Source organism: Taurulus bubalis (assembly GCF_910589615.1).
Source record: "Taurulus bubalis genome assembly, chromosome: 7".
NCBI lineage: Eukaryota > Metazoa > Chordata > Actinopteri > Perciformes > Cottidae > Taurulus > Taurulus bubalis.
In genome coordinates this window covers 18708142-18736093 of record NC_136595.1, presented here as the reverse complement: position 1 = coordinate 18736093, position 27952 = coordinate 18708142, and the positions used below count along the sequence as shown (strand labels likewise).

The 27952-nt window shown below is 39.1% G+C and overlaps 2 protein-coding genes across 2 annotated transcripts; one reads left to right on the top strand and one right to left on the bottom strand.

The window, feature by feature from the left end:
* Positions 1-1448: 1448 nt before the first annotated feature.
* LOC306738853 (vitellogenin-2-like) lies at positions 1449-12218 on the bottom strand (the record flags this gene model as incomplete). The annotated part of the gene is made up of 36 exons (XM_079220775.1): positions 1449-1600; positions 1870-2337; positions 3426-3518; positions 3623-3784; positions 3942-4107; positions 4206-4300; positions 4401-4495; positions 4605-4788; positions 4880-5009; positions 5113-5251; positions 5391-5533; positions 5620-5826; positions 5917-5979; positions 6060-6104; positions 6198-6574; positions 6721-6937; positions 7025-7175; positions 7258-7443; positions 7545-7638; positions 7718-7904; positions 8007-8126; positions 8220-8321; positions 8641-8765; positions 8850-8947; positions 9040-9257; positions 9354-9572; positions 9665-9790; positions 9882-10047; positions 10125-10282; positions 10369-10519; positions 10628-10776; positions 10869-11030; positions 11192-11443; positions 11562-11713; positions 11829-11849; positions 12179-12218. The coding sequence occupies 36 exons, from the start codon at positions 12216-12218 to the stop codon at positions 1449-1451; spliced, it is 5613 nt and encodes a 1870-aa protein (XP_079076901.1).
* Positions 12219-15885: 3667 nt separating this feature from the next.
* Positions 15886-26635, top strand: ctbs (chitobiase, di-N-acetyl; the record flags this gene model as incomplete). The annotated part of the gene is made up of 7 exons (XM_079220774.1): positions 15886-16074; positions 18204-18342; positions 18586-18794; positions 19002-19173; positions 19273-19370; positions 20477-20638; positions 26127-26635. 7 exons carry the CDS (start codon positions 15886-15888, stop codon positions 26328-26330), a joined length of 1173 nt encoding a protein of 390 aa, XP_079076900.1. The 3' UTR covers positions 26331-26635.
* Between the last annotated feature and the right edge of the window lie 1317 nt (positions 26636-27952).

Sequence of the window (27952 nt, the reverse complement as noted above, 5' to 3'; positions counted from 1 at the left end):
TGTGCGATGTGTCCTTGAGCAACGCAACAAGCTGCTCCCGTATAGGCTGTATGATTTGGTATTTATGAAGAAAGCAAAATTGAAGCCTACGAGGAAAAAAGCATGTTTTGATGGCAAGGGGTGTCGCTGGTGCACGACCTCTAACACTGTGCCTCTGCAAAACATTCACCTTTTTCTTTTTAACAGTAAGTGGGCGGATCCAGTCACCATTGTATCATTCAATTTAATTGGCTACAATCCTCGTCTTTGGATTGGCTGGATATCACTCCCGACACAGACGTAAGGTGGTGATAGATTGGTTTTAAATCTGCCACTAAACACTACTCCTCTATATCTCAGTGGGCGACTGAATCCGCCCACTGACACACACTTCTGGTCAGAAGTGATGATTGAAAGGGATTATTTTTGTATAAGGCCACACATTGTTATTTAGGAAATGCTGCATTATACCTTTGACATTATGTGTATTATTGAATTGACGTTATTAATTTAATAAAACACTTAAACTTTAAGAAAAATCCTTACAATATTCACAATGAAACAACAATATAGAGCTATTCATCATGAGGAAATTGTTCTTGTTACAGTCAATGTATTCTTATGGATCTATGATAATTATTTTTAGATATAAAAACATCAGCCCGTATAATGTCGTCAATATATTTATAGTATTTCACACTGCAGATTTGGACACTGGTGATTTGCCTTTCATGGTTCATGGATACTTTATTGTCATTCAGCAACAGGCTTGCACAATGAAATGCTGCAGCCTAGTCCATTGATGCTACACAAGACAAATATGACAAAACATAAAACAGTAGTGCATTCATGCATTGCATTTTTTTTTACTTGCATCAAGAGGGATGTAAACAGAAAGAACAAAAACAAGTCTCTGGGCAGATAATTTGTTTGGCATCTTCACATTAAAAATGTAACATCAGGGACATATTGCCAACTTTGACTATAGGACTTTTTCATTTCCCAATTTGTACATCCTTGATTTTGTTCCTCCATTCCTTTCCTCACTACCTCTCCTTGCGTCTTAGTCCCACCCACGGGAGATGCGAGCAGAGGAGGCGAGTAGAGAGGAGTCGAGACAACAGGGATTTGATAAATGAAATATCCTCGGCTCGGAGCACTGATATTAACGTGATGTCAATCAAAAATATGACGTGTGGCACACCTGCAATATTATTTTTATTATAATGTAATTCCTTATCTGTCAGAAGAGCATAACAGTGTGCATAACGTATTAACTATTAATTTAATTTACATCGTGGTATAATGTGATGAGAATGAACAGATGCCAAACATTGCATACATTTTTATTTAACACACATATATTAAAGCCTTTATATATTATATACTATGCAAATATAGAGTGACATGTATTATAAATATGAGTATATATGAGTAATATATATTATACTATATTACACAAACACACTCTATGACTGGGGTGATGTGGTCTCTTGGGAGAGGAGACGGGCAGCTGAATTCTGGATGTATTGGAGTTTGTTGATGATTTTGGTGGATGTGCCATACAGGATGCCGTTGCAGTAGGCCAGTCGAGAGGTGATGAAGGCGTGGATGAGTGTTTCTGCGGCAGAGGAGGAAAAGGAGGGGCGTAGACGGGCAATGCTTTTTTCGATGAAAGAAGGAGATGTAGAGCTGTGTGTCGTCAACGTAGCAGTGGAAATGGAGACTGAGGTGGCGTAGGATGTTGTAAGAGAATGAAGAGGAGGGGGCCGAGTACGGGGCCTTGGGGGACACCTTGAGGAAATGGGGCTGTGTCAGACTTTGATTTATTGATGAAAATGAACTATTGGCGGTCGGAGAGGTATGACTTGAACCAGGAGAGGACTGTGCCAGTAATGTGGTGGGAGGACTCAAGACGGGAGAGGAGGATGAAGTGGTTGATAGTCTCAAAGGCTGCACTGAGGTCCAGTAGGATGAGGATGTTGAGGGAGTGGTCATCAGAGGAGAGGAGGAGGTCGTTGCTGACTTTGATTAGGGCAGTTTCTGTGCTGTGATGCGATCTGAATCCGGATTGAAATGGTTCATACAGTTGGTCGGAGTCCAGGTGGGTTTTGAGTTGGTTGGCAACAGTGCATTCCAGTATTTTAGACAGAAAGGGGAGATTGGAGATGGGTCTGGAGTTGTTGAGGATTTCAGGATCCAGGCCAGGTTTTTTGAGGATCGGTGTGACTGTGGCAAGTTTGAGAGCGAGGGGGTAAACAGGGAGGAGTTGATTACACAGAGGAGGAGCGGGTCGAGGGCCGGGAGACAGGCCATTACTAAAGTGGAAGGGATGGTGTTCAGGTCGCAGGTTGGAGTCTTCATGATAGATAGTGATTTGTTAAATTCTGAGAGGGAGATTAGGGAGAAGTGGGAGAGTGACTGCTCGGTTTAGTGGGGGATTTGCAGATCAACGGTTGGGGGTGACGGGGCTGTGAGTGGCCAGTTGATTGTAGATGGTCTCAATTTTGGTTTTGTAGAAAGATAGGAAGGAGGAAGGAGTTCTCAGCATTGGAGGATTATGAGCGGAGAAGAGGACCTTGGGGTTGGCGGAACCGGAGTGGATGATGCCAGAGTAGAGTAGTAGATGGAATGTGCAGTATTGAGAGCCAGTTTGTATTGCAGCATGTATTCAGAGGTCAGAGCCAGAGAGGTGATTGATGGTGAGTCCTGTGGTGCAGACCAGGTCCAGGGTCTGGCCATGGTTGTGAGTGGGGAAATTGATGTGCTGAGGTGTGTTAAAGCATCCAAGCATATCCAGAAATTCTGTGGCTGTTTTAGTCAGAGGAGTCAGATAGTGCACTTACACCATTTTGTATATTGTTTTCTTGTCATATGTTATTATTTCTTTAATGAGCTTAGATATTTCAGACAGTAATAGTTTGCTGTAACATGAACAGCACTGTTGCCGTGGTAGACTACCGAGACTTCAAAGTAATTTATCATCTTATGAAGCCATATTCTTCATGACTTTACAGTTTAGAGGTTTGCAACTTTTTGCAACCAAAAGTTGTAAGAAAACATGTTTGTCCATGGAGAGATTGTGGAAGAAAGGGAACAGTGTGCTGCAAATATTTGGTGTTGCTAAAAGACAAACACACCTTGGGTAGCATTGACAACCTTGAATGGCTCAACCTGTTGGTTTTGGTTGTTTCTTATTGTATTTGTTTGACCTATGTTTCATTTCAACATGAGTAAAAGAACGACCTCATAGTATGAATTATTTTTCAGTTTGCTTTATTAACATTTAGTAACTGCCGTTGTCAATAATACACAAGCAAGATAACACATGTTTCTGCCAACTTTAAATTTACAGTTCAACAAGGTAATCACAAATACTTTGAATGAAACAAAAGGTATAACATAAATTGACTGAAGGCAGTGAGATTATGCGCATTGAGCGGTACAGCGACAGGCCAGGTGGGCGTCGGCTGCTTCCCTGAGGTCAATGCTCTTCTCAAAGATGTTGCTTGGACCTGCAGAGCGGTTCAGGTTAGAATCTGAAGAAATGGAGGGAGTAAAGTGATTAGGCACTGCTTATTAAGATAGTAAGATATTGTATAATTCAGTTTTGTGAACCGGCTGTGATGTTTTGCAGACTCACCAGTGGGCAGGCAGTGGAAGCCAACATTGACGGCGGTGGTCCTCGTTGGGATGCAGCCGGGCAGGCAGCGCAGCACAGGCTCAACAGAGTAGCATTTGGACTCTTGTCCATGAAGGATCACCTGCTTCTCCAGCTTCACAGATTCAAGCTTCATGTAACACTCTGAAAAGGGTGAAAAGGGAAGGTAGGCAACGCAATTATACATATATTTACCCACTGCAGCAATCTTTTATTAGTTTCTTGATATGATGCATTTTGCCATTCTGCATACAAAACAATTATGTTCTTGTAGCGAAGGATGAAGCAGCTATTTTATTACCAGAGGCATCACGACAGCTCTTTCCAGGCAGAACCCAGGAATGACTGAAGCTGACGGCGTCATCGACCACACGTTGGTTGGGTGTTTGGAACTCCTCTCTGATTTCACCATTAGCATGTCCACAGAGTCCACAAGTGTTTCCTCTCATCCAGTCCACAACTTTGATCTGGAAAAACCTCAAACAGTTCAGGGTTTGCTCTATTTTCCCACATGGAGATTAATAAATCTAAATCTAAAAGATAGTTGTCGGATTTATTGTATTACCTTCAGTGATCTCATACCAAGGTAGACCTTCTGGAGACCATAACGGGGAGCAAAAAGAGCGACACCCCTACCAATTTGTCTAATGTAAATAGGGCCTAAAAATGGATGAAAATATATAAATGTTTTTTTTTTACTTTCAACAAATTGAAAAGTGTGAGCATGATAGTTAAATTGGAATTAGTATAATACAAATACCTCTGGGATGCTGATATGGGAGGTTTCTGTTGTGGACTTCTACACCGTTAATCTTGACCATGATAGCGCCATTCTTGGGATACATCTCCACTTCACTGTTGGAAAACAATTAAAATACATGTATTGAAGTTCCTTTCTAGATTTTGTGGTATTTCTTTCAGGCACAGTTCCTTCAATCTACTTATAAATAGTTATTTTTCTTACAGGTTTGCAATCTTGACATAGATCTGGTTTTGTTTCTGTTTTTGATCTCTCTTCAGCAGAACAACAAATTTAAGTTCTGGGGTGCAATCCTGAGCCAAAATCTGGAAGCAAGAGTTGGGCAACTGAATCTTGAGCTTCCTTCTGTTGAATGTGATCAGCGTTTCACCGTACATGGCACACACAGCTGAAGTGGGAGAAAAATATGAACCAGTAAGTTAACTATTCACTGACCCGCCTGACTATTCAGTAAAACCTGTTCCTTGAAATGTTTTCACCTGAATGAGCCTTGGTGAGCATGTAAGAAATCTTGTCGGCCAGGTTGTTCTGGTATGGTTCCAGCTCAGTGGCAGTGTCTCCGATTGGCAGAGAAACAGGGATACCAACGGCAAGTTTGAACATTGTCCTCTGTAATATTAAAATATTAAAAGGAAGAGTTTATATGCAAACGGTGGGACAAAGTATGATGCAGACATTTTCTGTGTGTAAATAATGGGCAATAAAACCCTACCTTTGGTGTCTTCAGAACAACATTCAGGGTTGTGTCTGAAGCAGCAGCCACAGACATTTTGATCTGTTTAGGAGTATTTTTGACCTTTGCCTGGCTTATTCCAAATTCCTTTGTGATGCGGGAAATGTACTCAGAGATTCTAGGAATGCAAAAAGATTAAGATGAAGGTTATTTTAAATTTAAAAAAGGTGTGCTGGAAATGAAAATTAAATCATGCCAAAAAAATGTATTGTAGACACAAATGTTGCAATCATTTTGGGACAGTTTTGGGACATTACTCTTTTGCAAAGCGCTTCATGTTGTTTGGGAGTTTGTTCCAGGTAAGCTTCAGGCGGATTGCAGGATCTCTACTCACAAGACCAGTCTCAGCTGTGATCTCAGCATCGTACTGTTTGCACTCAATGCCCCAGGCAAACTTAGCCTAAGAGAAATTTTCAATCTGAATTAAAATCTCAAGCATCAGACACATTTCTAAAACCTGTTGTTACATCACCAAACAATTTTTACCATCGCTTTGTGGTTGCTCAGAATCACACCATCAGCACAGATTCTCCAGTGGTCATTCTCTTCCAGGTTGGCAAAAATGATCTGAAGTCTGGCATTAACTCTGTCAACGTAAGCTGCAATCTGGTATCCCTGAGCCTTCTGGTCGACTCTCACAGCACGTATGAGAATGGTCACAGCAGGTTTGAGAGCTTCAGAAAGGTACTTGGCCTATAAGTGAAAACCAGAGATTGATATTAATGCTTAGTTTTTTCCCCACCAAATACAACAGTCTCTAAATGTCTTGGTCTGATGACTAACATTATTGTAGATGTTCTCGAAGCTTTGGGCACTGCTCTTGCTGTTGTCACGTTCGAGGTCATGCTGCAAACAAAGAAACCATACATTTAGCCTGCTTAAATATGTTGTAAACAATGTGGTTGTCTCATCAATTTAATGATTACCTGGTGGACGTGGCTCTTGATGAACTTCATGTCATACAGTTGTTGCTGCAAACGCAAAAATGGTAGATTGTTCTTTCACTTACATTTTGGATTCTACATAAAAAAATGTTTAAAAGTTCAGAGTTAAAGCTGACTCACCTTGGACCTGGAGCTGGACCTGGAGGAGCTGGAAGAGTTGCTGCTGGACAAGCTAGATGAATGGCTGCTTGAAGAACTGCTTGGAGCGTTAGCATTGACCTGCTTGCTATTACCGCGAGAGGAGGAGCTGGAAGAAGACTTGGATGATGCAGAGGAAGAGCTGCTGCTGGAACGAGAGCTGAGAGAACGAGAGCTGCTGGATGAAGATGATGTGGTGTTCTTCAGGTCAGGTGCCAGGATTTTCTTCAATTTCATCAGCACGCTCTTGTCCTCAAGACGTTCTTCCTCACTCATGTTAATCACTTTGATGATCTTCTCTGCCGCTTTTTCTCCAACCTGAACCTCAATTTCAATCCTATCGATAGCTGGTCCGGCAGCTGCAACCAAATATAACCATAATAGTTACATTTTAGCAAAATACAAAAATACTTATATAAGTAATTTAATGCCGTCTGTACAAGGCATCTGACTTGGCTTTTGAAAGGCGGGTAAAAGGAAGCCGCAACATCATCCATTAACTTGCCTGGAGAAACCTCAATCTCGATGGAATGTTTTCCAATCAAGGCGTAGAGTGGGGAGTTTTTGACGAAGGCGGCATTGCGAGACTTAATATCAGTGCATGACCTGATACCAAAAGTTTGGCTTTCAGTACATATTCTCTTCTGGAAGTCCTTAGGAAGTCTCGGTTCGCTGGAATTGTAACGTGACAGGTCAACGGGAACGATTTCAGATGACGCTGCCTGTAAAACAACAACAGAGGTCACAACATTAATTTGGAAAAGGGTAAATGCTAATATTGGAAATAGTGCTCAGTGAATCAAACTCACCATGCTATTAGACCGAGAGGATGACATCTTTGAAAACCTTGAGGTGAAGGCCTGCCTTGAATCCTGTGCTTCCAGTGAAGCTGGAATTATTGGTGTGATTTTGGCAGCTGCGAGATCTTCCACATTTCTTGCAACAGCAAAAGTCTCAACACTGTTGGAAAAAGGGAAAATAATTGAAGGACAACATAATTTCCAACAAACTGGGTGATACATGTTACTTGGTAAGTACATACAGTGTAGAATGAATGTTGTTGACACCCTTAATAGGCAGGAGCTGAAGCTTGAAGTTGTCTTTAATCATGTCAATGCTTGCTTCTATCTTTGCAGGAACAACTGAGTGAACTCTGGATCTTGACATCAGAGAAGCCTGGATGAAAGCAGTATTCACTCCCATAACGGCATAGGTATGGATGGAAACACTGCAAAGGACAGAGCATATACATTTTAAGGGTTATCTCGCCGAACACATTTCTGATGAGAAGAACCTTATTAGTTGTCAAGTAAGCTACACCTGTATTACCAGGGGTTAATGGTAGCCCTAAGGCTTATGTCAGACTTCAGAAGCTGGGCAACACGATAGTCGGCAGGCAGAGGTGGTGTCACAGTTGCTTTCACTGTGAAAACACATTATTAGCATTGGTATGAATCATTTGGTCAAATCAGCAACATTTAAGCTACACAAGTGCAACTTACATTCAACAGATGCAGCGGCCACAGCAGCAGTATAGAAACTGAGCTCCATGGGCAGACCAACGGTGGTGGGAAGGATGCGACGAACCTCAGAAATCAGGAATGGATTAGCGTAATGGTTTTCGATGCCAGCAACCATAGCATCCAAAGCCTGCCTGCCAGAAGTGCGAATTGCTGATCCATTGGCAAGCTGTAAGCACAAAATCACTTATAAGACATCAGATATTTAGTTCATAATACATGTATTAATTGGCATTCACTTATAGTACAGTGGAAAATGACAATGGTGTACCTGAATAAGCTGATTAACAAGGGCTTTGTCAATGTTGGCAAATGCCATTTCCTGTCCGAAGATCTTCACATACATAGAGGCCAGGGGCTGGCTGGAAGGCTGAGCCCTCCACTCAGAAAGCTGTGCGAAGAAGAAAAGTGGAACACTGCATTAAACACATCATTCTTAAAGATTACAAATCTATTTAGCATCAGAGTGATCCCTTAAACTTACAGCCTTCATAACTTGTCTCATCTTGGTCAGCCTGTCAGCATTCTCGGGAGTCTCTTCGATTTTCAGAAGGGCCTCCTGTATTCCCTCAGTTCTCACTCCAACCTGAAAAAAGGAAAAACAAGTAAGTACTTTTAAACTGATTGTGATGTGAAATGTTTATATAGCCATATTAATCAAGCTTGTGACATTTATTGCAGGTGAATTTGAAATCATATCTAATGTTAATATAAAATTAGGATTGTTGGCATTGGTAAGCAGCCTGAGATGTAGACATTAATTCCAATGGCTAGCTAAATGTCGTTTTTGCTGTTTTGATTTGACATATTGTGCACATTGTGCAAAGGTGTAGAAGAATGGAAGGCACATGCCAGATATATAATAGCCTTTCAGTGTGTTAGCTAGCTATGTAAGACATTATTACCTCAACAACATCAGCATAAGCTCCTGCCAGATAGGTACGAGCTTTGGCCACAAAGGTTCTTGGCAAAACAGTTGCAGCATCATTGATATAGAAGGCGCTGGCAGCAGCACCCGCCATCCAGGCGTCTGCAGGGCAAAAAAAACAAGTGTCAAAAACCACATATTTTGATCCAAAATCTCTGATGATACATTATCCCATTATGCTTTTACCGCTGTAGGTATCAAGATAGAGAGTTCTGCTGAAGCGATAGCTGAGTCTGTCCAATTTGGGACTGAGGATCTTCATAGCAACGTTACAGGCAGAAGCACTGAAAGTAAGACATTAAAACACATGTGATTATTCATGCTTGGATGTTTAAATTGCCAAATAATAATAATGGCAAAATTGTATATTTCTTACACAGAGGCCAAGTCCGGAGTAGTGCTCTTGGTCATAGCCTTCATGTAAGAGTAGACAAAGCTAGCGACCTGCAGATTTGTTTCTTTCAAGAGGGCATCAGCAAGAGTAATCACCAGACCCATGGGCAGCTTGGTCTCAAACAACACAATAGCAGCAACCATGCGGAGTTCTGGGTTGAGAGCCTTGTCCATGAACAGCTGAACAGCCATATCTTGGATCTAATTCACAAAAGATTGGATATACATAAAACTGCCTAAAATCCATCCATTCATTCTTAGTAATGCAAGTGATTGGAAATAAAAATGTAGTCTCACCATCTTGGGCTCCCTCTTTGCAATGTTCCTCAGGGCCAGAATAGCATCAATGTGAACTCTGAGTGGCAGACCAGCAGCAGTACTTCCAAAGCCAGGCAGAAGCTTTGTGATTGGCTTCAGGCTGGAAGGATGTCCAGCATTTCCTAGGACTTTGAGAATGAGAACGAGCTTCTCGACATCTTTGCTGCTAATAGCCTGGGCGGCCTGTTCATGAAGAGGCTGTGGAAGGGACAAAAAAACATTAACGTCACATGTCTGGAATGTTATAACTTAATTTAATTTGTTAAAAACGTGTTCAAAATGATACATACCCTCACAAGCTCAGCGGGGCAGCTTGGGTTCTCTGCACAGTATTTAGCAACCAGGGTGCCGTATCCCAGCATGACAATCTCACGCAGAAGTGGGTTATCTTGGATCTTTTGCTCCGCAGCCAGGCTCTGAAAAGGGGTAAAAAGAATTCAGAATTGATGAGTATGCATCCCAGTTCTTACAACCTTACAAATACAAATAAAATGAACGCTGACTTGCCTCTGTAATCTTAATGGCCTCGAGGTCAGATGTCACCAGGTGAAGAGCTTGCAGCAGCGCTTTAGAAGATTCTGCAAGAGTCAGCTCATCAGCAAGGAACTTCTCCTTTAGGAACTTCAGAGCAGTAGAAGTACCAATGGCAGGGATAACATTCAGGAGCCATCCCCTGGGGAAAAAATAGATATTATATAATTGTATTATCCATGGCACATATTTTCTATGGCTCTTGAAAGTCACAGTTACCTGTATTGCGCTTTATCTTTGTTCTGGGTAAAGAGGGCCTCGATAACATTATATTTTGCCATACGCAGTAGCTGGATGAGCTCAATGAACTTCAGCGGGGCATCTTCGTGGACCTTGCCGACGTTGTTGATCACGAGGTGGTTCAGAATCTCAGTAATCTGTCAGGACAAAATATATCTCAGCTCAAAGTTTGTTGCTACAAGATGAATTCAACAAAAATCTGAAGGATCATTTCATGAAGTACCTGAGCTTCGACATTGGTGATCCTCAGAAGCTGGACGGGTGTCTGGAGAAGCTCACTGCTAAACTCGTACTGCAGGGATCCACGCTGAAGATATTCACCTTTGATGGGATCCAATGCGGCTTTCTGAATCTCCTGGAATTTCAGGGATTGCCTGCAAATAAACATAAACGCTATCAATCTGCACTGTGACACTTTGTGCGGACAATTGTGCTGATGACACTTGTATTGCACCCTTTTAAAAAAAATGTAAACCACATACTTAGACTCCATCTGGGCAGCACCATTCAAGATGTTGAAAGGCGAAATCTGGACAATCTCTGTACCAGATACCTCCAAGATCAGAGCACTGCTGGCTGCTGGCTTGATGACGTAGTTAAAAGCAGAGGCTCCCTTCATGTTCTGTCCTCTCTGCATTGATAAGACCCAGTATCATTACACCAGCAGTGTCAAGGAGTGTACTGTGTTAGAGATTATGAAGCAAGAGGGGATTTTGCACTTACAGCCTCACACTCAACGCATCGCTCTGCGTAAGCCAAACCAATGTCCTTCATGATTCTCTCCTGGCATTGGTTCAGGTCCTTACTCTTGGTCAACAGGATGCGGTCAGCATTTGAGTCCTCACTGATGACATAGTGGGTCTTGCACACACCCTGTGTTCCAGGCTAGTTCACATAAATCCACACACACACACACACACACACACACACACACACACACACACACACACACACACACACACACACACACACACACACACAGTTTGTCAGTTTAAGTATTGTGGCATTTTGTGAGTGGAACTCTATGAAGATGAGTTATTTTTTACCTCTTGCAGCTCATAGACATTTTGAGTCTTCTTGAGGTTCAGCTGGAAAATGTTGAGGATTGCTCTTTGGAGATTCAGCACAGTTTCAGAGAGGCCAGCCGGAGCGAACACCTTTCCTACAACACCGTTAGCATACTCAAACCTGATGGGTGTCAAGAGCTGATCAGCCAGGGCTGAAGTAAGCTTGGTAGCTGGGGTGAAATCTTCTTTGGGCCAGATGCCACTAAACTCCAAGATTTCTGGGTCTACAAGCTATAAGGAAGAATGACACTTTGAGTAAATTAAACACTTGATTGTTTATGAGCCACTCATTATCCCAGTTCACTTAATATTACTCATAAGTAAGTTAAAGCATTTAAATTGTCTTTACCTTCAGGATGAAGGTGCCGCTAGAATCTGCACTGATCAAAACTTTGCTGCGGACTTTCACGCCAGCCCGTGCCAGACCCTCCTCAGGCAGGCCGCCCATTACAACGGCCTCATACTTGTAGACATAGGTCTGTCCATTGGCAAACTCTGGAGCTACAATAATATACAAGAAAGCAAATTAGTGAATGCATTTCCATTTCAATAAAAACAAGTTTGAATAAACTCTATCTAAATACCAGAATTATATTGTAACAGAATGAAAACTTACCCAAGTTGACCTGGTGACACGCTACAAAATAGAAATAAAACGTTATTTTGGTGTTGATAAAGAACAAACAGTATATGTGGGAAAAAGTTAAATGTTAACTGGAAAAACAGTTGGTACCTCAATGCTCTGCTCTATCATTGGTTATATATCTAACAGCAAGTGCAGCAATAGTTTTCTAAATAATTACATTTATTTGTGTCCTAATAAAACACGATAACAGCAGATTGCTACCATGTACAAATGTTCTTCTGCTATTATCTCATTCTACAAAAAGCAACATTTCCAGAACATTAATTCATTAATTCAATTTTAGGTAAAGCTGAGTTTTAAATGCATGAAGATGTACTCACCCGCAAGGGCCCAAGTGAGAGCTAGCAAAGGCACCCACATAGCTGCTGAATGTGAATTACTTCAAGAAGAGGGGTCTTTTTATAGTCAGTTTTTGCTGCTCAAAATGTATCATTAACTTAGTATCAGCCTTCATTGTCATTGATGTTAACATGCCCTGACCATGCAGATTAGACAAACAAAGTAAAACATGAATAAAAAATGTCAGACAAGTTGTCTTAACCTGACTGCTGTCATGACACAAACAGCTCAATGTCCAAAATACATAGATTTTTTCCTCTCTCATAGCGAAACCCATTTTTAATCAAATAAAATGCTATTTTAAACTTTCTTACAGTATAACACATTTATATACATTCCTCCATAAATATTTAACCAATAATATATATTTAAAAATGTAATTCAAATATGTATTTATTTGTAACTTATTATTCAATGTATGGCAAATATTAAGCTGTTGCAGTTTTGAAGCATCCACTGACTAAAAATCACATTATTATGATAAGAAAAACTGTGAAGTTATATATAATTAAAATGTTATAATAGAATGTTTTCTGTTGCATAAACGTGTTGCCATTCCAATCTTTCATTAAAATGTCAGTGTGTTATGACCTGCAAATTTTATCACAGTCCTGTCAGCTTGAGCCAGGAATTGTTGACTCTCCAAACAACAATCCAACATCTGTTTACTTAACTTGTACCCACACAGTGTTTCAAAATCCTCTCATAGAAAATAAAATTGTATCAAAATCAAGTCCATCAAATTAAGACAAAAAAAAAAGTTAGTTAATGATACATTTTGAGCAAAATATAAGTCTGATAGTGATAACTTCTTTATATTTATTTTCTAGTGCTTTCTATTTCTGTGTCAAAGAATGAAGTAACACATTTTTAAACAATACTTGACAGTTGGTGTAGTTATACAATGGTTGACATGTGAAATGGTTGGAGGGATGAACTGATGATTGTTGCTTTTAATATACATTTCATCTCTGCAACAAAGCCTTAACAGTTTACCTTTATACAGTATACAGTACTACATGCTACAATCCAAACATAATAATCCAACAGGGCTCGTTTATTGAGGCAAAACGTATGTCCTACTTAATCTGTTGTTGTGTTCTCCACACAACTGTTGCAGGCATTTAGTTTGTTTAAAATGTGCATATTTAGTAAATATAAGGCAGATAAAAAAGGAAATAAATGAAACGCAATTAGAAAATGGACATTTTCAACAAATTATTGAGGCCCTAACTGGAAAAACTGGGCTTTTCATGGCTCGTAAGACATAATCCTCACTGGTCCTCTAGAGCAGTGGTTCTCAACTGGCGTGGCTCCGGGACCCACCACCACCCATGAATGACAAGCCGCGGCCCAAATCGAGGAACATTCTCAACTTCTCAAATGTATTTAATGAAAAGATGGTGCAGCTTGAACCTGAGATAGTACAGAATATGTATACTAACACAAAAACAAGTTTAATGATAAACCAAAATGAGCAGCTGGTGGCGATGCTAGAGAGGGAACTATTCCCTTTTACACTCAATTAGCTGCATTTTAATTAAAAACCCAAAAGTGCATCTTCAGGACACAAGGTATTACAACATACATAACAATTCAGAATCTTCACCCATTTTTAAACTGACTCAACAGCTTCCATGCACAAACAAAAAAGTCCAACAACTAAGTTTAAAAAAGACTCAAATTACCTAACTTTAACTGAGAATACACGCTCACTGAATCTATGACAAAGACTTTATTATGGAACAAGTCACTGTCTTGAGGAGCAGCTTTTCCACAAATTGAAAATATATTAAACAAAAAGTACAATTCAAAAGGATTCATATATATACAAAATGAACTTTGCTTGTGATTACCTCATCACTAGGTAAACACAGAAAAACATTGTGCTTTGATGAAAATTAAGCAGCACTCAATTCTTTTCTAGACCCCCCGAGTTTTTTCCTGTCATGCAGGCAGCGCCATCAGTTGTGAATTTTATATTCAGTAGGCTGTTTAATTTAATTATTCTAAAAACCCAGAGTCTCCCCTATATCAGGATGGTTTGACCCAACCTGGCACACGCTGCTGAAAGCATGGAGGGACAAGTGCAAAAGTTGAAAAAAAGTTGAAACCAGAGCCGGCAAAAAAAAGAAACTGCGCTGCATACAAAAGTCCCTTTTTTGCCCAGGCGTCCGCGACCCACCAGTTGAGAATCACTGCTCTAGAGTTATTTTGAGCTGCAGTCATCAATGTGTGTCTCAGATCAGCCCTGTCTCCTTGCCCCAGTGAACCAGTAACTTGACAAAACACCAGTATTTCTAGACATATTATAGCTTTTCCCTTCACTTTGGAATAAGATGAAATAAATGTGTCTTAAAGCTTATTGGCCACATTGGTGAAATCAGTGAGCTATGAAAGCCAGGGCCTGGATTTGTGAGCAAAAACAGTATACTGAAGCTTTGCTTAAATAAGTGAAAAGTAGAATGATATTCAAGATGCAAGGGTAGGTTTTTTTCAGAAAGCAAAGGGCCATGTGTAATCTAAAAACAACCGGTAATTTGTCCACATAGCTGGGGTCTAAAAAAAGGAAACACTTAATTTCTTCCTGTTCATGCATTGTTGAGCAACACACTGTATAATACAGCTATGCCACTGAATATGACAGACACTGTTGTGTGGATACTATATTTTTTAAATGGACATTGACAAAACCCAAAGCCCATTTGATCTTCTTAATGTCTCTTTATAATGCTATGCTATGATTATTTTTTGCATTGGCAACTTTTAAAAGTCGTCATTTGGAGCTTAGTTTTAATTTAAAGCTAAATTGCTATTTCTCCTATTGTTGAAAATAAACTCTGTGGCAAACATGGGTTTGTGATGTGTCCACGTTTTGAACGCCCCTTTTTATATGCAGCCTACTAGCAGGGCCAAAAATCGGGGTCTCCAAATTTCAGGCCAAAAGAAAGGTGTGACCTCAACTTTGGTGTCTCTAATGTATTTTTTTAAATATGTATCTTGTTTATTGTATATAATTTGTACATATGTACGCCAAGCGCATCGTGTAACCGGAGTCAAATGCCATGTATGTGTAAACACACATGGTCAATAAAGCTGATTCTGAAATGTTGTATGGATGCAAAACAGCAGATTGGTCAATATTTGCATAATGTATTTTAATTTTTCTAACATAATATGTTTACACAGCGAACAGACGTTAAGCTTTACAAAAAATAGTTAGTCAGTTATTTTACAGATCTCGCGAAAAAAAGTCTCAAATAAAGTCAATTTTCTTAAGTCTGTCTAAAGATTACATTTTTTTTTACCACAGGTCTCTTGCAGTCCGATTGTGCACACACGTTTGTATTAATGATTAAGGGGGATAAGGGGTTATTTTACAGTCAGAAACATTAGCACAAAAGAAGACAGCTAATTAGAAGCCTCAGCAAGGAAAAAGTACAGTTAGATATAATAAAATAATGCACAAATAGCTCAAGTAAGTGCTATAAAGTACTATTATAGTATGTAGCCTGGGTTTATTTATTTATGTATTGGTTTGTTTTGTTGAAGTTGTATATTTATTTATTTATTTTTGTTTTGTTTTGTTTGTTTGTTATTATTTGTATTCATAAGTATAACTATTTATTCAGAATGTAAGTACCAACTAGACATCCTGATCTACACTCCAGACCAGTTGGTGGCGGTAATGCACCAAACAGTTGTTTGCCAACCGGCAATAAACCGTAAAAGAAGACAAAGAAGACTCGTTCCTGCAACGAAAATGTCGTACTTTCTTCTGTTTCTGTGGTCGACAATCCTGGTGTGCAGGGCTGCCGTGTGTCCGTGTGAGAAACCGGAGCTCTGTCAACAGATCCGCGAGGAGAGAGACTTTGAGGTAGTTAATGTCAGCTTGAGGAAACACGGCAATGGTATTGCTCAACTTCCACCTGCAGCACATTGCTCACAATTTTACAGGATCATTCACTTTGCAAACTTTCATTAATTTCTAGCACATTTGATAGGCCACTTTACGATTTAAAGAAGACAGAATAAAACGTATTGCTGTAAAGCTAAATGGACAGAGGGTTATGCTGGGTGCTGATAGCTATTTTACGATGATGTCACAAACCTTTGTTCGTGAATATAATACAATGTGATCTTATGATGGAACTCTATAGAATGTCATGCTTTGGGTTAGTGCGCATTAAAGTCATATTTTCACCTTCAACATATTGCACTTATCACAGTCTAAACATACATAAAGTGAAACATCAAAAGTGTGATTCGCTGTAGGAACCAACATAGATGCATTAGCATTGCAGCCTTTTATAAATGTGTTGGCTGCAGTAATGCATGCTGAGCTTTCTGTTATTATTTCTATTGTAGGTTTCCTATTGGGACTAGGGATGGGTATCGTTTGGGTTTTTTCCGATACCGGTGCTAAACCGATACTTTTAAAACGATACCGGTGACTAAACGGTGCCTGAACCGATACTTTTTATTGCCAAGGCAATTTTTTTTCTTCAAATTGAACAATATTATTAACTGTTTAAAGTATACTATAGATATAAATAAATAAGTACATACAAAACACACTTCAAACTACAGCTTCAAACCTTTTAACTTCAAACTATAAAAATATATATTTAAAAAAAGAACAGACACCAGTCCAATCAGGTGGCCTGATGGGACCGTGTGCAACAAAACTCAGACACTGTTGGATCCTAAAACTGCTGCTTTACTGGACTACACGTCATCATTAATATCAACTGGAGAGATTTGTTCCATCAAGCCGAGGACGGACGTTCAAAAGCTCGTGCTCGTGTCTCCAGCGATCTCTGTGTGCGCGCACTGTGTGTGTGTGAGCGCTGGAAGCCCCGCCCCCTCGAGCCCCGCTCTGCGTGCAGGCAGACAGAGAGCAGAGCAGCGAGTGTGCTCTGATCCGCGCTATTTTAATAATCGTTTTTAGTGTGCGGGTACCGCGCTACCTTTTTTAGTATCTATTTACCGTGCAACTTTACAGAGTAGTGTAAAAAAAAAAAGTATTTAAATCGGCTCAGGCACCGGAAGGAAGCACCGAAATCTGCGTTGCTTTTCGGTCCGGTAGGTACCGGACGTGTTGGTTCTCGGTACCCAACCCTAATTGGGACTGCTGTTCCTCTTTATCAGTGTGTCTGTGTTGTTAAGGCCATGTCATAAATAAAAAGGCTCCTTTTTGGGGGGGCACACATGACTTCTGTTATTTTGAAGAGCCCTTTTGTAACTGTACAATCATCAATATTTGAAAGTTGACATACTTGTCATAGACCTTACTTGAATTTGTCTTGACAAAAACAGGTGTAACTCCTAACATTGATAATCCCGGTGTCGTCCAATGTCACTCATTGATGATGTTTATTGGCACCCTTACATGGAGCTTCGAAGCAACACAATCCCTTTTCAGGAAGTGAGGTGGTGTTCTTCCCTAATGGGAACAGGCCAAAGAAGCAGAGTATGTGGTGTAGTTGCTTGTTTTGCTCAATTCACTTGACATTATTTTTCACAAATACAACATGAAACATCAATCATTGCTACTTTTCCAAAAATATAATCGTAATATTTTGATCGTGGGTTTTTTTCTCACCGAGGTCAGATTAGAAATAAACAATACTGAGCTAACTCAGGTGAAATGGATGTGATTTAGATGTCAGACTTTAGTTTTAAGAAATCAGTTTGGGGTCTGGTAATTTGTGATCGAAATTTTACAGGATTAATTGACTTATTACAAAATAATCAATTCAGGAATTGATAATGAAAAAAAATTGCAGTTGCCATCTTCCGTCCTGCTTTGGTTCTCATAGTTCAAAGAGTTCAGGATACCATTTATTGTGGTAGCATGTGGAAAAAGTACAGTCTGTCATCGGTATCCTTTTTGTGGGATTTATCAAATTAAGAAATTACTGAAATATTTAGATGTATTAACAGAGTAGGAATATGAGAAATTAACCTTAAAGTCATCTGGCTGTGTTGTCTCTGTGTTTTAAGGTGTTTGTGTTTGATGTGGGCGGAAAGACATGGAAGTTCTACAACTGGAGCATGGTGACGACAGTAGCGACATTTGGAAAATATGATGCTGATCTCATGTGTTACGCTCACTCCAAAGGAGCACGGGTGGTACTGAAAGGTAGGATAACTTATTCCATTGTGGAATGAAATGATTTGTAGCAACTGTAGAGTATGGTCCATTGTTATTACTTTAGGTCAAGGTCTAAACAAGCTAAGTACATCAATATGACAGGAAGTCCTCCTATCATTGACATGTGTTGGTATAAATCCATCCAGTGAATGTTATTAGTGTGGAGAGCTTCAATTGTCAATCAATTAATGGCATTTATTCAATTATCTCTGTCCTTGTTGGTGGCAAAAGGGGATGTTCACCTCCCCTACATTGTGGACCAATATAACAGGACGGTGTGGATAACGGAGAAGGTAAACTTGGCCAAGAGTCAATTTATGGATGGGATCAACATCGACATTGAACAAGCAGTGGAGGAGAGTTCCCCGGAGTACCATGCTTTGACAGACCTGGTCAAAGAGACCACTGAGGCCTTCCACGCTGCAATCCCAGGCTCCCAGGTGAACACAGTATTTCGACAAGGCCCTCTAATATAAACATGTAGCTTGGGTTAGCCTCCTTTTTCCCGAAAGACTCCTGGGAAACCCTCAAGTCCCTCCCTCGACCCAAATAGGAATTAAGCAGGCAAGAAAATTAATGATTGAAGTGCTGTGCCTTCCCTAACCTCCCTGGATTCTATCTTTTATTTATCTTATCCCGATCTCAAGGTCTCATTTGATGTTGCCTGGTCACCAAATAGTATCGACAAGCGCTGCTATGATTACGTTACCATCGCCGAATCATGTGACCTGCTGTTTGTGATGTCCTATGATGAACAGAGCCAGATCATGGGGGACTGCATTGCAATGGCAAATGCCCCACTCTCTCAAACATTGAATGGTTTGTTGTCCAGTTGTTAAGTCATGCATGATGATGCATTATTTTCTCGATGCAGACCTATTCATCGCCACAATATTAAATGCCTGTTATTCTTTTAAGGTTATGACCAGTTTTTGAGTCTGAATATCGATCCAAAGAAGCTAGTCATGGGAGTGCCATGGTACGGCTATGACTACCCATGCCGTAACTTTTCCCAGGTAAGAAATGCTCCTTTAAAAGATCTACAATTAAAAATGTTTCTTTGTAATTTTAAGTCCAGTAATCTATATTTTAAGCAAGGACTTTGGTGACTACCAGACTTTTCCTCTTGCAACACCTTTTGACATTTTGGATTTTAGGGAAATTTGACATGTTTTGTATTGATTGCCATGAAATATATTTACAGATATCTACAGTGCCCCGTCGTTGAACGCTGATAACTTTTGTGATCATCGACTTTTCCTCTATCGCCACCTTGAGGTTGACTCGTGTTGCTTTAAGTGAAATGTCTGGCAAAGACTTTAATGTCCACCACAGGATGATTTTTAACTGATGATCTTTTTTCAACTTTTCATCTAGCACCATGTTTTGGTCAAAATTTCCATTTGTCCAACACTACTTATCACATTGTCATTGTGAGCATGTTAGCATCATGGATGGGGTTGCAGTTACCCTTCATCCCAAAGCATGGCTGTGCCGCCTCATAGTGCCCCTATCGTGGCTGTAGACTTTTTTTTATTGTTTACAAATCCTATAAAAAGACTGAAACTAACAAGGAATGGCTATTAAAACCCATTAATGAAAGAAATGTTTATTCTGAGTCACCTCACCTGAGTGTACCTTCTCACTGGAGCACTAAATGTGTATTAAGCGGCAGCTCCAAATAGTATTATGTATTAATAATAATAATAATAATAATAATAATACATGCATTGTTTACTAATGTTTATGTAATGAACAGTGCTCAGTTGATTCCTGCATTACGAACTTAGAGTGACAGACAGGGGAGGGAAGTAAAACAAATTGAGACAGACGAAGACATTGTCTTGCCACTTTTATGGAATATATTGACAATAAGAAAAAAGCATTATATAAAGCCCTTTAATTGCCTTTGTGTATAAAATACAGAAAGATAGTAATTATTCATCTCTGAAGCTTTTCTCTTCCTGTAATTTATAATCTTTCTAATGTTTTTTTTCTTTCCGTTGTTGAAGGCAAAACAGGCTATCATTTCTTTACACTTATTATATTGTTGCAGTATATCATACGTTGTTTTGTCTGAGCTGTTACCACAAATGTCCCTTAATGTCTTTTTCCACACCAGGAGGGAGTATGTTTTATAGTGGAAGTTCCTTTCCGTGGAGCCCCCTGTAGTGATGCAGCTGGAACACAGAAAACATACAAGTGGATCATGAAACAGGTCAACAACTCTTTGTCGGGTAGGCTCTGGGACGACAAACAGCAAGCTCCTTACTTCAATTACAAGGTACATTGCCTTTATTATACAGTTTAAGTCTTGATTCTGCTTTGAATATACAGCGACTTAGTTTGGGTAAAATGTTTTATTGGTGAGCAAAGTGGGCGTTTATCTATTTCATGGATTCTTTGTCTTTCTTCCAAGTTCAACTTCACCTCTTCTTGTCCTGCTATATTACAAACAACAAATAAGGCAAAGTTCATCCAGTCTGTTTATCCAGAGTGCCGGCATCCACTCAAGCTAAGAGTGACGATTCCCAAACAAAGCGAATCGAAATTCGAAACAGCCGTAAAGCTTGTTAAAATGCATACAAATACTTTTGTCAGATTCATAAAGTATAATAATTGGCATATTTCATTATGTTTGGTCTGGAAAAAAAAAAGTCATTGTTTTGTTTATAATATACCGGCTGGCACAACAACAGCTTTTTCAGCTTAATCTATTTTTGGAAATTTTATGAATATGGGCAGGTGTGCACAGGTCGGCCTTTGAACCTGTTGTTATCAGTTAAGTATGAGCACACTGTGCACATAACTCTAGATTAACTAAATCCACCAGACCTTTTTTTTTTACATAGAATTTCAGTCAATCAATATTTTCTTTGTACCCTATTGTCACATCTGTGAGGCTGTCCAACAGCATATTGTATTATGTTGTGACTAATAGCAAATAGCGTCCATACCACAAATTCATCACGTGTAGCAATAAAGCCTTTTTTTGTTTGAGATCTTTAAAGATGTATAATGCCATTATATAATATCATAAGATTATTATTTTTTTATGACATGCCACACATTTTTCAGGGCATACTGACATTTTGTATAATGTTTTATTACATTTACATGGCATATGAAGCTATACCATTTGTCACAACATAGTAGACATGGCTTGTTTTAAAAGTCACAGTATATATACTGTGACTTTTCATGACATACTACTAAACTTTGAATTGTTTTAATTTTTATGCTATGGCATTTTTTGTAACCCATATTTTTTTTGACATACTATACTATATTTGTTATTAATACTATATCATTACTTTTTTGATGTCACACTAAACTTTGAGATGTTTTATTTCTTATTATACTATAACAAATCATAAGAGGGATTTTCAAAGTTTTACTGACTGCGTGCTAATTTCGGCAGTAGGAGCAAGCTCAAATCGTGGCACCGGCACCTCGTATAGGCACTTCCTGTGGCACCTCTAGCTGCCACTAGTTGTTGTGGCAGTTTTTGTGGCAGCTGCCACAACAACTAGTGGCAACTAGAGGTGCACTAGTTGTTGTGGCAGCTTGCCACAACCATGTACAATATTTTTACATTTGAATAAACAATAATCAAATACAAAGAAAAACAACTATTTGTGGCATCTGGTGAGATGCCCAGATGCATAGTTTAAGGATGTCAGTAGTCAATCTTGTACTCCCTGGAAGTAGCATTTCCATCAAGTGGTTTTTGCATTCATTTGCAAGGTTTCCTTCTGAACCCAGTATTTCTGCACATATTGAAGATGAGTGTTATTGACCCATTTGGCCACAAGAGGGAGTTTATCTTTGTGTGAGCGCTTTTGTCAGGAGTAAACACATGAGGCCTCTGTTTGTCTTTTAAAATGTTTTTTTTTTTTTCACTTTGCAATGTAATTCGTTAGCATAGCCGTTCATATAGAAGATAAGAAAAATCACAAATTATGCCTATAGAGTGATATTAAACCAATAATACATTCAACTGGATTATAAAACAAAGTCATTCTTCATCGTTGAATGAATGCTGCTAAATCTTCAAATACTTTGTTGTCAATGTACTTGAAAAAGTACTGAATTGGACGCCAGTCTGCACGGGTTGTATGGAAGCCCAGGTAGAACAGGTGTGAATCTATTATGATGGATAATAACACCATTAAATGAAAGCTAATAACATGAATAATATTTAAACCTCACACAAATCTATTTAGATTAAATGCAGTCAGGTCGTAGTGCATCATTGGGATGAAACATCAGCCTTCGTGCTACTTCTGGCCCACAAAGGAATACGTCGTTCCTGCTCATCCTTGTCTGTCTCTGAGTCTGTCTGCTCATCTGAGCCTCCTGTATTTTCTTCCTCTTCTTCTTTACCAGACTCAAACTCATCCTCAGCTCTCTCATCATCTGAAAGCTCCAAATCTGATTCTCCCTCAACTATCTGGTACAGCATCCTTTATGCTTGAGTTCTGTCTCTGACAACAATGTTGAGTCATTAAATAAAGGACTTATTTAAATAAACAAATAACAGAAATGCTTCAGAACTAAATATATCATTCCTGACATGTTAATAAACAAGAAAATATATGAATATCATAGTAAAAAAGACAATAAGTCAGCAATATTTGACTTACCCTTTGACTTTCCATAAAATGTGCTGGCTGATCTTGTGTCGAAAGAAAGAGGAAGTTCTCATCATCCCACCCCTACCCATGTGGTATCAATGGAAAGCCCAGGATGTGCTCTTTGGAGTACAGCAGGAGTTGATAGGGTAACTCAAATGAGTAAAAGGAGAGATGCAAAACCCTTCTAATTGCTTATAAACCAAATTCTTTCTATCATAAAATAGACTTGGGTCAATATAAAAATGAGTTATTGTTGCGTCGCAACAATATGTGTGACATGTAGGGTACAAATTACTTACTCTTTCCATGTCCAATTTTAATCAAGCCATTCTTTTTTTTTTAACTCCTTACTAAATCAGACCAACACAACTAATTGACTGTGCTGTAATTGAGAAATAAGACTGGTATACATTTACAACTTATGTACAAAGTCTTTATCTGTCTTTAAATAATGCATTTATTAATTTAATCTATTTTTTTAATTTAATCTCTCTGGATCAGAAGAAATACACATTTTAGGTAGGTTTTTATTCATTGGTTTAAACTCAACAGACAGACTTTCAAGCTTGTTTTTATTATTATTATTAATACAATCCATAATATCCTACTGTAACAGAACTAATAATAATTAGTAGTGCTGTAAATTATATGAAATCAAACATTATTAGTTCATGTTCCACATTTGAATATGCTTATTTGTCATTGTCTTTTATGACTGTATGTACTGATAATGACATTTGTTTACAACAACATTTTTTTAAATATTTACTGTAACAACAGTACATATTTACTTTTATTTATTATATTTCTATAAGTTATTTTTTTAATTGGTCTTTCTTTTTAATCTTCTTAAGCATTACTACCAATGGGCTTCTAATGGGGCTCAGTGTCTCCCTCCAACACTCTCAACAGTACAGCGGACAGTAGGTGTGGATGGAATCACAACCTTGAGTTGCCCTGGTGAAAGAAATTGCCCGTACATAATATAACATCGCCTTGTTATGAATCATCTGATACAGTCTATGAAAGTGTATAGAGAGCTTGAATTATATGATATGTCCATGAGCTACGTTTTATGACAAACACTATTTACATAATCAATATTTAAATTACCAGATTTGTCGTTGAACATTGATGTGTATATCTTCTGTAGTGTAGGTTTCCCTTCAAACCGGTAAAGGTAGGCGTTGGACGCCCAGTCTCCACCCAGTCTTCAATATAAATGGTCAAATTATATTTGACCATTCCTAGATTGCCTCTTTGGCACCACCCTCTTTTCTCTGTCAGGGAGGGAAAGGGCTGTTCTGTGCTCTTAATTTTCCCTTTATTACAAACTGTATTTATTTTCTTTTTATTTGTTCAAGAGGGACAATGTACAATGTACGTGTATTGGATGCCTTGTTAAAAATAATGATAAAGAATCTTGCAAATGAATGCAAAACGACTGACATCCTTAAACTGTGCATCTGTGCATCTCACCAGAAGCCACAAATAGTGGCAGGCATTTGCCAAAACATCTTCTGAATCTATTCTGCAGCGATGACAGCTGTGGCCACAAATACCTGCCACAGCGGCCTTCTAGACTTGAGCTAAACATTCAACCAGAAAACAATTGTTGTGCCTCAATGACTGTCTATGTACCACAATATAGCCTAATTAATAGACCTGTGTTTAAGATTTGACCAAGGTAGGTTGATTGACATTTTGATTACAATGGTATTCAACTAATTCTTAACTGAAACCTAACCTATATTGTTAATACGTGTATTCTTAAGAGTACTTAATGATTTATGTTCAGCAAAAAATGACACAAGATTAGTTAGGGAAAAATATTTTTCATTATCAAACAAAAAAGTGCAACAAATAAAGTGCTTAAACAGTAGCCTTTTAAAGCAAAACAATAGATCAACACATAAATAAAATAACAAAAAATTAGGTATTAGAAGGAGATCAAAAGCTGGGTAGAACGCGCGTCTGGAACGAACGCGTCTGGAACGAACGCGTCTGGAACGAGCTCGTCTGGAACGAACGCGTCTGGAACGAACGCGTCTGGAACGAACGCGTCTGGAACGAACGCGTCTGGAACGAACGCGTCTGGAACGAACCCGCACCTGGAACGAACGTGCGCCTGGAACGAACGCGCGTCTGGAACGAGCTCGTGCTGGAAGGAACGCGCGCTGGAAAGAACGCGCCTCGGTCCAAAATCCAAAAAGAAATTGGTTGTGTGGCGTGAGTGCGTGTGAAAACATGCAAAAGCATGTGTCACACGGCGAAACCGTGAGAGTTGGTAGCTCTGATAATATATACCTTCCAGGACCTTAAGCAAGTTGCGGCACCGCTCTCTCTAACACAGGCAGATGCCGCAAAAACTAGTGGCAACTCGTAAGTGCCCCGCCACCTGAGACGTGCCATCGGAAATGCTGCCTCTAAAGTAGTGGCAGCTCGCAGCGCATGAGACGTGCCACCGGAAATGCTGCCTCTAAAGCAGTGGCAGCTTCCGGAACAGTGGCATCTGCCTCCGGCACCGCGGCACCTCCCTCCGGCACCGCGGCAGGTGCCTCCGGCACTGTGGTAACTGAGCGGTGCCACAGGAAGTGCCTGTACAAGATGCCGGTGCCGCAATTTCAGCTTGCCCTCTCTCAATTTCGGGCGCTTGCATTTGATTGAGGGCCACACTGGAAAAGTGCACACATAAAACAAAACATCTTTTCCACCTCACTTCCATATAAAATGACTGGATTGTCCATCGCTAACTATACCTGACAACTCGAGCATTATCAAAGCTCATAGGTGGAATACCGGTCATACAAGTATGTATGTGTGTTTTCAGTTTTTGTGTAGAACTGATATTACTCTTTCTAATAAACCTTGCATTGGGTTAGTCACTTGGTTCATTCTCTTGTGCTTTGCTCCCATGTCGTCTATGATTTATGTTGCATTGATACAGTAGTCCAAGGAGTACTCATTTCCTGATTTTAATATTCACAACTAATCAGTCGTAGTTTGTTATTAAAATCAGCGTAGAGTAAAGGTGAAGTAACCGGTATTAACTCAAAGTGCCGATGAGGTCTTAAATGTATGGAAAGGCTCTTGGAAAGTATTGCATTTAACTTTAGGATTCCTTTTTTTCCTCAGGACCAGAAAGGACAGATTCACCAGGTTTGGTACGATGACTCACAGAGTATCTGTCCGAAGGCGGAGTCGGTGAAATCTAAAGGTTTGAGGGGCATCGGCATGTGGAACGGAAACATCTTGGACTACAGTGATGAACCGGTTGCTAAGCAGCAGACTGCAGTGATGTGGAATGCACTCTTAGGATGCGAGCTGGGATCCACTTGACACGCTTCAGAAATGTACATCACCCCTCCGGTTTGACAACATATCCCTTTGTACTAGTGATGGGGTGGGGCTTCTCTCTGTCCAGGGATGCATACTTGCACTTCAGTTTATTGTGACTTTTATTGCTGTTGACGTTGAATGTAGTTACGTCGGAGACATTCCTCTGTGCAAACTGAAATAACTGATCCTTGAAAAATAAGAAAAACAATCTTTTTAAGAGAACACAGACAGTGTTTTTGATTGATAAATATTGAGTTTACTGAGATCTTTGCACTCTTATGCTTTTAATAAATAAAATATGTTCTGATCAATATGTAAGTTATTGAAGTTAGATAACCAGTTAAAAATGTTAGTTCAGGCATTCTTCTTAACTAGCTTACAGCACCTGAGAAATTCGGAAAGTCAACGATATCAACATTGTGGACAAATCAGATCACATCAAACATGAAGTTATATTACATATATATTGTAATATAAAATACGGAAAAAGCAACAACATAGAGGTACAAAACTCAACTGCATACTACATACACACTTTACTAATACTTTTTTATTGCATACTATACCATGACTTGTTGACTTTGGTATTGTAATCAATGAAATGTTTATATTTTATATTACTTTTTTCATGGCATACTATTCTAGGACTTTTTGTGACATTTTTTTAAGATGTACTATATTATGACTTTGTTTATGACAATTTGATGGAACACTATACTATGACATATTTAATGACCTTTTATTATGATATACTATACTTAAAATACAACTACGGGATGTGTGGTGAGGACAGCACTCTTGTGTCCCATGCTGCTTATTCTACAATCAGGTCTGCAGCCCTGGAGAAAGAAATCACAGCAAAACAACCAGGCAGAGGGGCACATTCTATACTGAGTTTTTATGATTGTCTTTTTTTAATGGTAGTGTACCATTACATTTTTCCTGATATACCATACTATGTCTTTTTATGACTTTTCTTTTTCTAAAATACCTAATACATACATTATATACCTAACTTAAATTATGTCATGCCTTTTTATGATCTGTTGAATGGCATGACATTTTTACAACAAACTATCACTATAATAGATTAAATCATGATCTTTGAGGCTAAACAACACTGAAAGTCAACAGTAGCCTACCGTAAGATGTGACGTTACAAGTTGAATTTGATCAGAAGTAATGAAGGGACAGGAGCCACATCTAACTATCAGCGTCATTTAATCATTGTCCATCCTCTTTTCTGGAATCAAACAAAAAGGTAAGTAATATCACATTGAGAGAATACAATTCTATCTGGGCCATCCGGTTACCACAATGTGTGACTGAGGGTAAATTCTAGCTTAGAATTGGTACAACAAAATGGCATGACTTTTTCTTTGGTGTTCCTCGAGGTCTTGGTATCACACATATACACGTGGTATTTTGGAGTGATCTTTCTTATCAATTCTTCAATGGAATTTTTTGTTTTGTTTTATGTAGCACCGAATCTGTGTAATAATGGCATCATAGAGGATAGGAATGGCCATCATATCTTCTGTCATGCTCTTAGCCCCTTTACACTTAAACTATTTATTTGAATTATTTAATCTTTTTTTTGTAGTCATGACTATAACAACTTG